General features: G+C 48.8%; 1 protein-coding gene across 2 annotated transcripts in view; it reads left to right on the forward strand.

Annotated features, from left to right (window-relative positions):
• The first annotated feature begins 1608 nt into the window (after positions 1-1608).
• Positions 1609-14873, forward strand: part of SLCO3A1 (solute carrier organic anion transporter family member 3A1) — a 317490-nt gene continuing 304225 nt past the window's right edge. For both annotated transcript variants that reach the window (XM_060005479.1, XM_060005478.1), the window contains exon 1: positions 1609-1811. In XM_060005479.1, the coding sequence (XP_059861462.1) occupies positions 1632-1811 (180 nt within the window). In that variant the 5' untranslated portion in view covers positions 1609-1631. The remainder of the gene's footprint in view (positions 1812-14873) is intronic.

A 14873-nucleotide genomic window follows, 5' to 3' on the forward strand; every position in this document is an offset into this window, starting at 1 on the left:
CAGCAGTTTATATTTAGATGATATTGCAAGACAACACCCCCTACCATTACACTATCCGTTCTCCTTCAACTTCTTTGGGAGTAAGCAAAAATTATGAAAGTGTTAATTACTCTTCAATTTCAGATTTAAGCCTGCCTTGGTACACAGGCGCCTGGGAGAGTGGATCATTTTCTTAAACATGACTATTAAGGAAAGCCTTTTCAAATGATTGGTTAAGCCCCCACTGGACCAGGTGGAAGATGCTGAGTGCTTCCTGGTACTTGTCCAGTCCTTTCCAGGCTTCTCTGAGCTTCCGAAAGCTGTCTGTGGACTAGCAGATCCTGTCGGTAGTGCCTTGTGGCACAAACTCCTGGTAATGATTACAAAGAGCGGCTGCCACGGGGCCTGGGCATTCAGGCCAAGGCCAAGGAAGGTGGCCCGGGCCACAAAGCTAGGGGAGAGGTGGGGACCAAGGCAGGCCTGTGGCTAATCTCTTCTTGCTGGCTCCAACTGCGCGGCTACATCAATTTCGAGGATGGCCTCCAGGCAGATGGCGGGCTGCACAAGGCCCTCTGCTGGGGTCGCTGCGACCCTGCAGCCGCCTAGACACCGTGGCTGGGGGCACTTGATACTCTGTACGGCTCCCGACGGGTTAATGGAAGTTTCCTTTTGGTCTGGGGCCTTTTAGGCACACCCAGAGGCCTAGAAGAGCAGGAGCAGAGGCCAGCAGGCTGTAGAAGCCTCGAGCAGCTCTGACCTCTGGCACCTCCCCAAGCCCCAGAGCGCAACATCCGTCCCCAGAAATACCCGGGCGGAGGGGAATGGAGCGCGCCAACACTTTCCTGGGTACTCAAGTCTTCTCTCTCTTCCTAGAAACCTCTCCTCCCCTCGGGTCTAGCGCCCCGACGCCGGAGCTCTAGGTCCCCGCCCCACAGGGTCGCCTCCGCACCCCATCTCCGCGGCCGGAGTTCCTCCTGCAATACCACCCAGTGTCCAAGGCGGCGCCCCGAGCCCCGCAGCGCCATCTAGGGGCTGGGTACGGCCTTCCTCCCTCTGGGGCACCCCCTCCCTTACTCCGCAGGGACTCCCCCTCTGCCGCGTCCTTCGGGCAGCGGGACGCTTCCAGCCTCGGCCAAGGGGCAGAGCTTGGCGCCCCAGGCCGGTACCCTCGCACCTGCCCCGGGGCACACGGGCGGCGAGGAGCGGCGCGGCGGGGGCGCGCAGCGGCGATCGAGGCCCGGGCCTCGCGGTAGAAGAAGGGGAGGCGAGGGCAGGCGCGGCCCGCGGGCGACGGGAACTGGGCGAGGGCAGCGGCGGGCAGCCGCCGGCGGCGAGGCGGCGGCGGCGGGCGGCGCGAGGAGCCCCTGTGATTGGCACAGCCCTAGCCGGAGGAGGAGGCGAGGGGAGGGCGGAGGAGGAGGAGAAGGAGGAGGAAGGGGGCGAGCGCGGCGGCAGCGGCGGCGGCGGCGGCTGCGAGGAGCCGTGCCTTCCACCTTTCTAGCCCCGGCAGGACGGGGGTGGCCGCCGCGGGCCCGGGGCGGGGACAGCACGCAGCCTCGCCGCGCGCACCTCCGCCCGGCAGCGGCCCCGACACCCGGGGCAAGCGGGAAAGCGGCGGCGGCGGCGGCGGCGGCGGCGGCGGCGGGGGAAGGATGCAGGGGAAGAAGCCGGGCGGCTCGTCGGGCGGCGGCCGGAGCGGCGAGCTGCAGGGGGACGAGGCGCAGAGAAACAAGAAGAAGAAAAAGAAGGTGTCCTGCTTCTCCAACATCAAGATCTTCCTCGTGTCCGAGTGCGCCCTGATGCTGGCGCAGGGCACGGTGGGCGCCTACCTGGTGAGTCCCCGTGCCAACTCCACCGCGGGGCCCCTTCCCCAGCGCGGCTCCTGGGTGTTCAGCTGACAGGAGGAGGGGGCAGCCCGGGCGCCGGGGGCAGGCGGGCATGACCTCCGCCCGGCGTGGAGGTTGGCTAGTGGTGCAGAGGCGGCCGCCGGGGGAGCTGCCGGCCCGGGCTGCTGAGCGAACCGGGAGCCGGCGGGACCGCTGATGCCCGCAGCTGCTCGCGCGGCCGGCGGGGGCTGGGGGGGGGACCCGGGTTGGAGAGGCAGCGGGCAGGTGGGCGTGAAACCATCCCTCTCCCGCCAAAGCACAGCCAGAGGGTAAGTTCAGGAGCGCCCCTGCAGAGGAAAGCATCGCGGTTTTCAGGTGACCGGCACATGGAAAGAAAAGCCCGTTAGCCTCTTGCGTCCTCGACTCTGCATTCCATCCTCCGGGAGAACAAATCCATTATGCATCATTTTCTCCGGTTGCTTTCTCCATCCACCAATTACGGAGGGATTTAACAGTTTAGAGTAAAATGCGCCCAAGTGTGGCCCTGATCCGAGCCGGGGCTGCAGGGCGAATATTCCCACTCCGTATCCGTTAGCCATCTCTCAGCGTCTGGGATAAAGTTACAATACCTGGAGAGCAGCTGTGAGTTTGTGTAGTTTTTGCTACCCACTCTTAGACCTCAATTCCCCACCGTGGTCTCTCGTTCCCAAGGGGGTATTGCATCATTGTGCACAAGGTACATCGATTTCATTTGCTTTCTGAGGGGGGATTTTAATGTTCAAATGGTTAGGGGTGCATAACATACCAGAGGAAACAGCTTGTAATGACTCAGCAGTCAAATACCTACTATACCCGCTGTCTCCTGCCCCGCGCAGGTGGTCCCAACTTGGGTTTAAGAGAATGCACTTCCAGACCCAAGTACGGTCCTGACTAAGCAGGATTTTTCAGTGTATAGTGTTAAGACATTACTTGGCTACTGACCTGAAACTGAAATCAAATGTCATAGATTTTGAGTGTTAGTGAGCAAGTTTGATGGAGATAGAATTGGACAAGGTTTTGGCTGTTGGAGAACTACATCCTGAGATAGAACCATGCTCTTTCCGATGGTACCATTAATCCCTTCTTCCTGGCCTTGGGGTGCAGTTAATGAGGGCCAGTCGCTGGGTGCCCTGTACCATTCATAAACAGCCTCCTAAGAATTAGGACTTGCTGTCGGGGAAGTACAACCAGGCTTGGTCTCTTGGTGTGGGATAAAGTCAGTTATGTGGTTACAAGAGAGGGATGTTCAAATTCAGCTCGGTTCCCGGGGTGACAGGCTCACAGGGTTTCTGAAAATCAAATGCATTTTCTTTGCTCCTTGTCAGGTGAGAGGCATTTAAATCCCTGTTACTGGCTGCATCCATGACATGCATGCTGCCGGTGAATCCTGTAGCCAAAAGCACATTTTCATTTCTGTTTAGATTTTTGTTTTATAAAATGCACTTGTAGTTGGAGTACTTAGTTGCAGACAGTACCTGTGGCCTTCGGAGTTTTGGAATTAGGGGATGACCGTGTCTTGGGGGGTGGGTCAGTGTATCAGAGTGTCCTTGGAGGGAATTTGACCATTAAAATATTAAAATAGAGACATGTATTACTAAGATGCAAATGCACAGTAATAAAAATACATGTAGGTTTGTACTGTAGCATATGCAAAGTATGTGGTACCTAACCGGGGTTGTGTTCATCAACAGCTGGCTCCAGTTTTTAAGTTTTTGCCTCAAACCAATTTTGTTCAATAGAGTGGGTTATTCATGTTCTGTATTATAGTATCTAATGTTGGCAAAAATTGAATTTCTTGAAGTATACAGAGTGTTATGGGTTTTGGAATTTGTGGACACAGATTTGGAAGATCACCATTTACAAATAAAAGGTTTTACATCTCAAAAAAACCAAACAAACGCCATCAGAACTTTTCACACCATGAATGATAAGGCATGGGCTCGGTTTTAGCTTGCAATGATTTAAGGATTTTGGAAGGAAAGGAATCTGGGCTTCGATCAGATGAGTGGCCGAAGCCCCTTTAGAAAGTTAAGAAGTAGAGGGCTGGTGGATGTTACAGGCAGGGCTGGCCCCAGGAGATAGGAAGTGGACTCTGATCCCAGAATGGCTGAGTGGCAGGCAGAGGAGGAATTGAGTCCACCTGGTGGGGATCTCCCGGCATTTCCCGCCTGGGCTAATGGAGAGCCTGGTTTCAGGGGTAGGGTAACTGGAGTCAACAGGTGACTGGCAGAAAGCAGATGGAGGCCTAGGAGAGGACGGGCTTAGGAAATTGAATGCATTGTTATTACTTAGAGTGGAGGCATCAGGTGCTCAGGTCTCTGCCTTACTCCGCTGCTCTTGGCTCTCCACTGCCGTCTGAACCTCATGAAAACAGTTTGCTTGTCAGGGTTGACTGAAGCAGCTTGCCATGGGTTTTGCTCTTTTGGGCCGCTTGGGAATTTTCTCTTCATCTTTTATTTGGGAGGTAGAATTAAAAGTTTGTTGCTTCCTCAGTGATGTGAGACTTCTTTATGGCTAATTTGAGAATGAAACATTGCAGGATGTTCCCAGGAAAGGCAACTTTCTCCATTCATGGTGGCTTTCTTAGGAAACCTGAGAACCTGTGTTTGTAGGCCATCACACACACAAGGTCCATGTGCAAGGTGTGTTATATGGGATCTTTACACTGGCAATCAGCCTGCCCCTCTGAGGAAGCATTTTCAGATACCTGATGAAGGGCACACCTTGGGGCCCTGCCAACACTGCTTACTTTCAGGGAGAGAAGGGAGATTGCAAATTCTCTGCCTATGACATTACTTCCTATTTGAGTCCCAAGTCCCCGTAGTAGCTACCTTATTATTTCGTCTTTCCAGGTGCCATTGTTTTAATATTAGGAGGCTTCATTTCATTGCTCCGTTTTCTTTCTGAAAAGACAGATTACCTAGTGTCTTCGCTGACACTGGTATAAGCTGCCCAACTGCAGACCTGAATTAGAAGTTGCCTGCGATTTGAGAAGCAACTTTGAAAAGGTGGACTCTGTGTGTGTGTGTGTGTGTGTGTGTGTGTGTCTGTTTTCCCTCAAGAAGCCGCCCAAACTCAAGGTAGATCTATATAGGAGATAGCCACCAATTGTTAAGCTAGGCAGGGGTCCGGCAACTTTTGGCCTGGGTGCTGGGGTCTCCTGGGGAAATACAGAAGGACTTTGATCCTGATGCCTAAACTCGATGATGATGATGATAATATAGATAAGGTGACCTGGGTGCAACCTGGGCCAGCTGTGGATTCTGAAATCTCTTACCCTTGCCAGTGTTTTAACTGGAAATCATGCTTCAGATAAGACAATAGTCACAGACAACAGTCACAGGGATGGTCTCTTGTAGTCACTTAAACTGCCTGACTGGCTAGGAAATATTTTTTTTTCTGCCTAAGAAGAGGGACCAGGACTTCCCTGGTGGTCCAGTGGGTGGGTAAGACTCCACACTCCCAGTGCAGGGGGCCCAGGTTCGAAACCTCGTCAGGGAACTAGATCCCACATGCCTGCTGCAACTAAGAGTTCACATGCCGCAACTAAGAGCCCACATGCTGCAACTAAAACATGCCACAACGAAGATCCCGTGTGCTGCAATGAAGACCCAGTGCAGCCAAACTAAATAAATAAATATTAAAAAAAAATAATAAGAGGGACCCATTCAGTTTGATCGTCACTGTGTGCAGAAGAGAGAATGCAATTTAATTTTCCTCTACTCGGATCGTTGCTTCTGGTGGCTCCAGTCTGCCCTGACCTACTTGCAAGGATGTAACACCTGCTTAAGTCTTGGGCTGTTTGGAGAAGGCACAGGGCATATGGGAACTGCACAGAGAGAAAGTTGTTTTGTGTGCACTTGGTGTTTGGGGGAGACCCACTGAGATATTCCAGGCCATTCACTGAGGGTAGCCCTTCCTATAGAGGTTTGTGTGTGTTCTCAAATGAGTGAGGACTGGAGGTGATAAGGATGTGTGCAGGAAATTAAGCCCTCGGGCACCTCTGCGCTGTTGTGGAAGAGGCTCAATTGCAAACACATTTGAATTTCCTCAGGATGAAAACTTAAAAAGGTCAGTTTAGTCTCTGGTGGGGCACACAGGAGGTTCTTATGAACCAGGAATGGGCATGTCCCTATCTTTTTTTTTTTTGCAGATTGTTATTAAAATAAAGTATTTTTTTATTGAAGTATAGTTGATTTACTATTTATTAAAATAAATAGTTTATTTTTTATTGAAGTATAGTTTATTGAAGTATAGTCTAGCTTTTATAGTTATTAAAATAGTTTATTTAATTTTTTTAATTTATTTATTTTTGGCTGTGTTGGGTCTTCGTTTCTGTGCGAGGGCTTTCTCTAGTTGTGGCAAGCGGGGGCCACTCTTCATCGCAGTGCGCGGGCCTCTCACTATTGTGGCCTCTCTTGCTGTGGAGCACAGGCTCCAGACGCGCAGGCTCAGTAGTTGTGGCTCACGGGCCCAGTTGCTGTGCGGCATATGGGATCTTCCCGGACCAGGGCTCGAACCCGTGTCCGCTGCATCGGCAGGCAGACTCTCAACCACTGCGCCACCAGGGAAGCCCTAAAATAATTTATTTTTAACTGAAGTATAGTTTCAGGTGTACAGCATAGTGATTCAGTTATACATAGATATGTTATATATACATATATATTTTTTCAGATTTTTTCCCTTATAGGTATTACAAAATATTGAGTATAGTTGACTGTGCTGTACAGTAGTCCTTGTTGTTTATCTATTTTTTATACAGCAGTGTGTATATGTATATGTTAATCCCAACTTCCTAATTTATCCCCACCCCACCCCATTTCCCTTTGGTAACTTGTTTTCCATGTCTTTGAGACTCTGTTTTGTATAAGTTCATTTGTATCTTTTTTTTTTTTTAAGAGTCCAAGTATAATCGATATTATATGGTATTTGTCTTTGACTTCCTTCACTCTATTTAGAGTTATGTAAAAATGAAGTCTGAGGTTTTGGTGACAATGTAAGGAGACGAATGACTGACTGTCAACAAGGTTCCATCTCACTGCTTTATAGTCACTCTGTTTCTAGGCTTGAGAACATTCAGTGGGCTTGCAATTAATGGCTGAGGTGAAACAGCTGGATTTGTTCCTTTTCTGTTTTTTTCCTAAAGAAGCATCATTTTGAAGATGTTTTTTTGTTTTTCTTTTGCATATCTAACCCAGAAGCAGACAGCTGAGAGACATTTTTAAAGTCCTTGTCAAATTAGTATGATGACTAAGGCAACTGTATTTTCTTTAATCAAATTATTTTACACACTTATGGTTACTCAAAGTGACAAATTCCCTGCCATTTGCATAATTACTATATAGCCTCAGGTAGGAAGAAATAAAATTACCCTGATTTTTTTTTTTCTTACAGCTTAGTTGAAAATGTTTAGCTAATAATCATTTAGGGAAAAAAATTGTTTCTGAAAATTCCTTTCAACCAGCTTTGTGTACATACCTCAGTTTCTGTGGAGGTTTCCTCTTGTGTGTTTAGCAGTCGAAGAAATGGAATTAGTTGTGAAGTGAGCAAGGGCTCTTTCCTGAACTGGGTAACTCTCCCCATTTCAAATTTAGATACCTTACAAAAAGGGTGGCCCAGAGGCCTCTCCACAGCGGCCCTGCCTTGCTAATCAACCGCTCAGCATTTAAACTCATCTTCTTGCGGGCTGCCTGAATGGTGGTGTTCTCTATGAGGCTGCAGAAGTTTCCTCTAGTTACCAAGGCCACCTGAGCAAGAGGGTCTCTGTGACTTTCTCTTGCGCATCTTATTAAAGCAAGCTTGGGGGTGCTGCCTTGTCCAGGGACCAGGTTCACTTAGTAGACTGGCCAGGCATGAGTAAGTGTAATGTCGCAAAACCGATGAGGATACAGCTGCCTTTCCTATAGAAGTAGGCCTGGGAAAGAGAAAAATTTCTGTGAATGTTATTGGCTGGTTGCAGAGAGAGAGCAGAAGTTGCCATTAGTTTCAGCGTCTGTGCCAGACCTCCTACAGAGGTTGTGGGAGCCACAGGGACTCATGCTGAACTGCCCATGTCCTTGGATTCTGGGGGTCAGGGCCCACCAGGTGACTGGGCAGGTGAGTGTGTACGAGGTGCTGAGCCCTTGCTGCGGTGGAGAATTAGGCCCTGGACCAGCAGCATTTCTCCAGTACCTTACTTCCAACTTAACAGACACGTTTTTTTTGTTTTTTTTGTTTTTTTTTTTTTGCGGTACGCGGGCCTCTCACTGCTGTGGCCTCTCCCATTGCGGAGCACAGGCTCCGGATGCGCAGGCTCAGCGGCCATGGCTCACGGGCCCAGCCGCTCCGCGTGGCATGTGGGATCTTCCCAGACCAGGGCACGAACCCGTGTCCCTTTCATCGGCAGGCGGACTCCCAACCACTGCGCCACCAGGGAAGCCCAACAAACACGTTTAACTTGCACAGATTTAACTGCACACACCACTGAATAACCATGTTCCTGTGAAGTAGAGTCAAAATACTTATCACTTTACTCACCTGTATTTTGTCATACAGGTTCCCTGTTATATTCTGTGCATTTGTGTGCATTATCTGTTTACATACATGTTCTTGTAAAGAGTTACATTCACCAAATATAGTATGTTGTCCTTTTGTGGGGGGGCGGTTAAGGGACATTCAGTGGTAATTCTGATTATATGGTTCCCATGGGGATTTATTTTATTTAATTTTTTAAACTTAAAAAAAATTTGTTTTGGCTGCACCTTGGCAGCATGTGGGATATTAGTTCCCTGACCAGGGCTCGAACCCGAGCCCCCTGCAGTGGGAGCGTGGAGTCTTGACCACTGGACCACCAGGAAAGTCCCCCATGTGGATTTAGAACCCAGTCTACAGGTGAAGAATCGTCACCTGTATTTTATTCTCTCTCAGAAATGCCGTTGGTAATTTGTAGGCCAGGACAATAGCACCCTTGTTCTTTTAATTAGTTTTGCTTTCTGTTTCTCTGTCTGCAAAATAGATGATACACAGGAAGAAAAGTGAAATCAGTGACTTCGGTTCATAGGATAAGTGAATGGATGTGGTTCTAAGACACTTGTATTTGATATGATCTAAGTGCTTAGGTGTTTATATGAGATGCAGTATTGCTTAATGATTGGAGCTCTAAGTTAATGGTTAAAATTCCCAGGTGGAGAACAGCAAGCACCCATGGCAGCTGTGACTTATTAGATGAGCATCAGAAGACCCAGGATTCATTCCTGTGTCCTCCTCTTGCCGGCTCTGTGAGCTTGGGCTGATTACTTAACCTCTCTGTGCCTTGGTATTTAATTTTAAAACTCATAGTGTTTCTGTGAGGGTTAACTGAGTCGGTATATCTAAAGCACTTTGATACTCACATGTGGTGAGTACTCGATAAATACTAGCTATTATTAATAACAATAACATGGTTATACATATTTACATAAGAACTATGTAGCCCCAACCAATGAGAAATAAAATTATTTCCATCAAGCTTTGGTCTTGGTTTAGTGAATTGTACATTCAAATCATTTCCTAATTTGCTGTGCATTTTGTCTGGGAGGTGAAAAGTTTTTAAAAGCAAGAAGTACTAATAAATAAGTTGCTAATTCTGCTTGTTCCCTTGTTATAAATACAGCAATCCATTTCATCTTAGAGATGTTATAAAAATTACCAGTCACTGGCGCAGTGGTTGGGAGTCCGCCTGCCGATGCAGGGACGCGGGTTCGTGCCCCGGTCCAGGAGGATCCCACGTGCCGTGGAGCGGCTGGGCCCGTGTGCCACGGCTGCTGCGCTTGCGCGTCCGGAGCCTGTGCTCCGCAGCGAAAGAGGCCGCGGCGGTGAGAGGCCCGCGTATCGCAAAAAGAAAAAAAAAAAATTACCAGTCACGTGGGAGAGGAGCCCACTCTAGTAATAATTCTGCTGACCATTTACAGTCAGTGGGTACTTTGAGGTGGGTAGAGAAGGGACAGCACACAGACGGCTGGGAGGACAGGTGTGCTGAGGCTTCTCTTTGGGAGGCCCTCAGGATCTTTGCTCTGGTCTGTGGCCACAGGGTGGAGAAGACTGGGTAGGTCTTCTAGGTTTGTAGGCAGCTGAGAGGCAGGGAAGAGAGTGTTGGACGTAGAGTCAGAAAGACCTAGGTATGAGCCTGGACCTGTTCCTTACGTGCTTCCGATGACTTGACTTACCTGAGCCTCAGTATTCTTATTGGAAAAGTGAGGTTGCTGATAGAGCCTGTCTTATATAGATGGTTGAGAGATTTAAATACAAGGACACGTGAAAGAGTGCTGCTCATAGAGTGCAGTGTTCAATAGTTGCTTGAACAATAATGGCATAACCCTGCTGGTTGACCTTGGCACAGCAGACGTCCCTTCCAGGGACCCGAGGATTTGGGGTATTGTGTGTGGCCTGGGCTCTGTTTCCTAAATTGGAGATCTGCTTCTCTGGATGAAAAGTGGCCACTTCAAGGCAGCCTGGGGTGTCAGGAGGGGGCCCGGGAGACATACGTCGTGGACGTATGCTACCCTCCAGGCAGCCTTGTTTAAGATGTGTGAGCTCAGAGCTCAGCCCTGGTTGCAGGGAAGGGCTCAGGTCCCGCGCAGCACCCACTGCCTTCACCTTAGTCCTCTTGCAGTTCTAAGCAGAGCCCAGACGCGCAGTTGTGGGCAGTTCCCTGATCTTGGTCCTTTTTGGTTTCTCAGAAGCAGAGCGAGCTCTCAACACAGTCTTGCTTCCCATTCCGCGGATTCGTCCATCTCGGCTTAGGGCTTGTGAGATTGTTTAGGAGGATGCCTTCTGCACGCGCCACTCTCCTCCCATCAGTGGTTTTAGAAGCATCTTTCCTTCCCCAGCCTGGTCAGTGCAGTCCTCGGGAAGGATAGGGCCTGAGCTGGGCCCTTCTCAGTCCATCAAGCTGCAGCGTGTATGTTAGGTGAGTTCTTAGGTTCGCGTTCAAATGCCACAGGCTTCACAAGAGAGAACATGCACACTGAGGACCCCAATTACCAAACCCTGGTGGCTCTGTGTTGACCTCACTGAGGAAGGAACCTGTCTGCTTCTTAAAGCACTGAACTTTCTGCAGCCACAGCTGTGGAGTGAGCGAGCACGGGGAGCCTTCTTTCTGGGTGTTTCGTGACAACATGTAGAGTGGAAATGGCCCACTGGATGTGGGCAGAATCTCCGCCATTGGCTCTTTATTTCAGTTCTTCTTTGTGGCTGAGTCGAGCCCTTCTGAAAAGGGAAGCCCTTTCTGACGGACTGTTTAGTTGCTTGTTCTTTAGTGGAAATGATGGTAACCAACCCAGCTGTTTCTTAAATGACTGGACATTCCTCTCCAAGCGGGGAAGAGTTATTTCACTGTCTAAGGAGAGCTGGACATTAGAATTTTTCTGGACTTAAAACGAGAGTCTCATGTGTCCCTTCCAGTCAACACTCGTCAGAAATACTTAAAAGCAAAAGGCAACATAGGTTGCTGTAAGCCCTACTGTTTGAAGGCGGGGGGCAGGGGAGAGGTGTGAGCCCACTCTTCCCCTTTGCCTTCATGATTTCCACCATAAATTCCCTGGCAATGGCTCTTTAAGTACCTGCTTCTTCTGGGGATGTCATATCCCACATGGCATCTTAAGTTACCTGGTAACAGAATCGGAGGGTACTGACTATAACGAGGGGGTCTTATTTCCGTAGGGTTGGCTTTGGTTGAAATCTTTGTCGTGAGCCTCAGACTGTGGACTCAGACCCATCCAAGCAGGCAGTGGGTGTGACTGTTGCATCACTAGGATGTGGCAGAAGGTCTAAGCTCTAGGCAGTAGTGTGAGTCCATTCAAAAACCTGGAGTATGCCACTGGCTCTTCTGTCTGTGCATCTGTCTGTCCATCTGTCTATCCATCCACACTCCCTGTGGGGGTTCTGTACTATGTGCAGATTCTAATTTGCCTGGCAGGTTGCCCTTTGGGATGGGTGTCTGGATAATGAACTTGGCTGTGCAGGTAACCCTTGAAACCTCTTCTTGGTAGGTCTAAAGCCTGGCGTGGCTGTCACTTCCTAGCCATCTAAGCTCTGGGCTGTGTAGTGTTAGCAGAAATAGGAAGTTGAGCAGGCTTTCGACAAATAGTCCTGGTGAATGTAATGTAATAATATAGAGTAGAATAGCCAATGCCTTCCTACATCACTGTTCACACGGCCACAGGAAGCCGAGGAAGGTAGAAATGAATACTTTCACCTCCATTTCTGCACTTGCAAGGTTGGTGTAGGGTCAAATGGTGTTTTTCAGTTAAAGACTGTTGTAAAATGTTCTTGCAAATGGTTATTGTCTTTCCCTTCTCCTCCACCTTTGGAAAAGGTTTATGTGAAACGGGCAGCCTCCTTCTAATTGTTGGCTTTGCCCCCCTCCCCCTTCTGGCTGCAGTTCTCCCATCCTCAGCTGATTAGAATGAGAAATTACCACCTTGAATATAAGCAAGTTGAAATTGGAAAGCTGCTCTCTAACTGATTATGTAAGCTTGAAAATACTGTACCTGAAATCTCGTGTTTAAGAATTCCCTTAATGAAGATAAAAATCTCAAAGCAGCATGGACGCACCTGTTTTCATTATGTAAGATTCAATTACTGTGGTGCAACCTGTAAAATAAAGAATAGTGTTGATTAGTTCATATCTCCGTTGGCTTTTTGGGTCAGAGAATTGTTTGAAGTATACCCACAGAGCCACGTAGAGCTTAACCCCCTGGAAGTTGGCCGCCACTGCTTCAGCACCAGCACCCCCTTCTCTCCAGGGGTGCACAGGCTCAGCCTAGGTCTGTGGTCACCGCAACTCTCAAGGTTGTAGAGGGCAGGTGTCCGTTAAGGTCGGCTTTAGAGATTGCTCGCGCCAGTCAGTGGGACGTCCGGGAAAATTGCTGTTAACCGTGATGGGCTTTATCCTTTGGCCATTTCTTTTCCTGAAGCGCTGCCCTGATGGGACTTGGGATGTCCTTTGTCTCGTTTTGCATAACTGGCATGTGTTTCAATATGGCACATCACACCGTCCTCTTCTCAAAGCCATACGTGTGTGGGGTGCCCAGCACAGCATGCTACATGGTCCATTTCAGATTTCCAGCCTCCTGAATTATAGACAAGGAGCTTATTTTCTGGCCATGGTATGCACTGGGGGGAAAGGACTTAAAGAGAATGAGACCCATTGAAATAGCTTTGGAAGAGCTTCAAACAGACCCTCTCATGCAAAAAATTTAGGGCAAGACTCATGATGGATTACGCGGCATGTTTGTTGCCTCCCCAGTGCTGGTAGATACTGTGTTTGTTACGAGGCTTAATGTGCTAGCAACGGGTTTTTCAGCCAGTCCAAGGGAGGATATCTTTTGGAAACAAAAAGAGATAAATTAGTGCCTTCCCTTTACCTTTGCCAATCCGTGGAGATGCGTATAAATAGATCAAAAAGTCCTGGAGCAGTTTTGCTCCAGAGCAAATGGGGAGGTCTGCCTTGCTGCAGCCGGGCTCAGAGTGGCACGTGCAGCCAGCAGCACTTGGGCTAAATCCAAAGGCAGCCCGTGGAACTTGTAAGATGCACAGGTGGGATTGGCCTGCATTGGGACTCCCTTTCTTACGTCTTTCTAAAGATTACATTGTGGAAGCTCTATGCTTGTTGCTTTCATCTTCAGCAAAATCAGGGCACAGAGCTAAGTAACTTACCTAAATGTGCTCCAGAGCTGCCCACATTAGCCAACAGGTGTGAGCAGGTAAACAGGACGAGTTTTACTTTTGGAAATAATGATTAGAAACATATATAAATAAAAATAATGTTTTGGTGAGTGCTGGGAAAAAAATCACTCACTTCTCTCGCTGCCTTTTAAAACATCCCTCCTTTTTTTTTTTTAATAGATGCAGTGTTTCCTGGTAGGAAACCCTATCCTTAATCTAGTGAACAGATAAAAATATATGCATTTATATTTATCTGTCTTAATCTAGTGAACAGATAAAAATATATGTGTTTATATTTATCTGTCTTCTGATAGTTTGAATTTCATTGGGGAATGCTTTTGTTACCTAAAAATAATAGTACCAAGGCAGCACTTAAAAATAACCCCAGGGCTCCTGGCACCCAAGACCATCAGGGAGATGATTGCATGTGACAAGTGAAACACCTTAGATCCCCCTCCCCTTACAAAAGAAAGCTGAGTGTTCTAGCGTTGAGGTCTGTCGCCTTTGTGGTTGCCTTTCTCTTTGTGCCAGCTGAGCTGTGGGGGTCAGGCTGGTCAGCTCAACTCTGTCGCCTCCTGGTTGCTCATTAACTTTATTCCTGCCTCTGTCTGCTCGCCCCTGACCCCAGCAGTGCCACGCTTCACCAACCCTGGCAGGATGTCACAGCCAGATCTGCGAGACCCCTGTGAGGATGTGCTTCCGGAAGTCCAAACCCAGACCACTGCTGAGTGGAATTCTATGCCAGGCTTTTGCCACGGGCACTGTTTTTTTTGTTTGTTTTAGCCGTGCCCCGTGGCATGTGGGATCTTAGTTCCCTGACCAGGGATTGAACCCGTGCTCCCTGCATTGGAAGCGCAGAGTCTTAACCACTAGACCGCCAGGGAAGTCCCCCACAGGCACTGTTAATACCCTTCTTCCAGCTCCTCCTCTGCTGGCTTCCCACCATCCTTATTCAGTGGAAAAGGCAGTTGAGCCCTTGCCTCTTACAGGCCCTAACAATCCAATCCCATCCTTCACCACGGACTGCGTGCTAATTCTTGCTGTCCTGGACCAGTTCTGAGCCTATTATATCGTATTTAAGAATGGAAGTGGGGAGAGTTGGCCCTTCCTATGTATTTAAACCTTTTCCTAGGTGGGGTTCATAGGGCAGTAGGGTCATTCTCGAACATTTTCGGTATCTCTAATGGTAGACCCAAATCGGGTTATATTTTCTCCCTTAGATATATGGAGATGTGACGTGTGTAAAGAGAAGGTGACTTTCACAGCAATCCTCGGGTGGGGAGCTGGACTTGGACCCGGAGGTGGGAAGACAGATGACTGTAAATGTGTTTCTCTGGGTGTTTC

This window comes from Delphinus delphis, chromosome 2, assembly GCF_949987515.2.
Source record: "Delphinus delphis chromosome 2, mDelDel1.2, whole genome shotgun sequence".
Classification (NCBI taxonomy): Eukaryota; Metazoa; Chordata; class Mammalia; order Artiodactyla; family Delphinidae; genus Delphinus; species Delphinus delphis.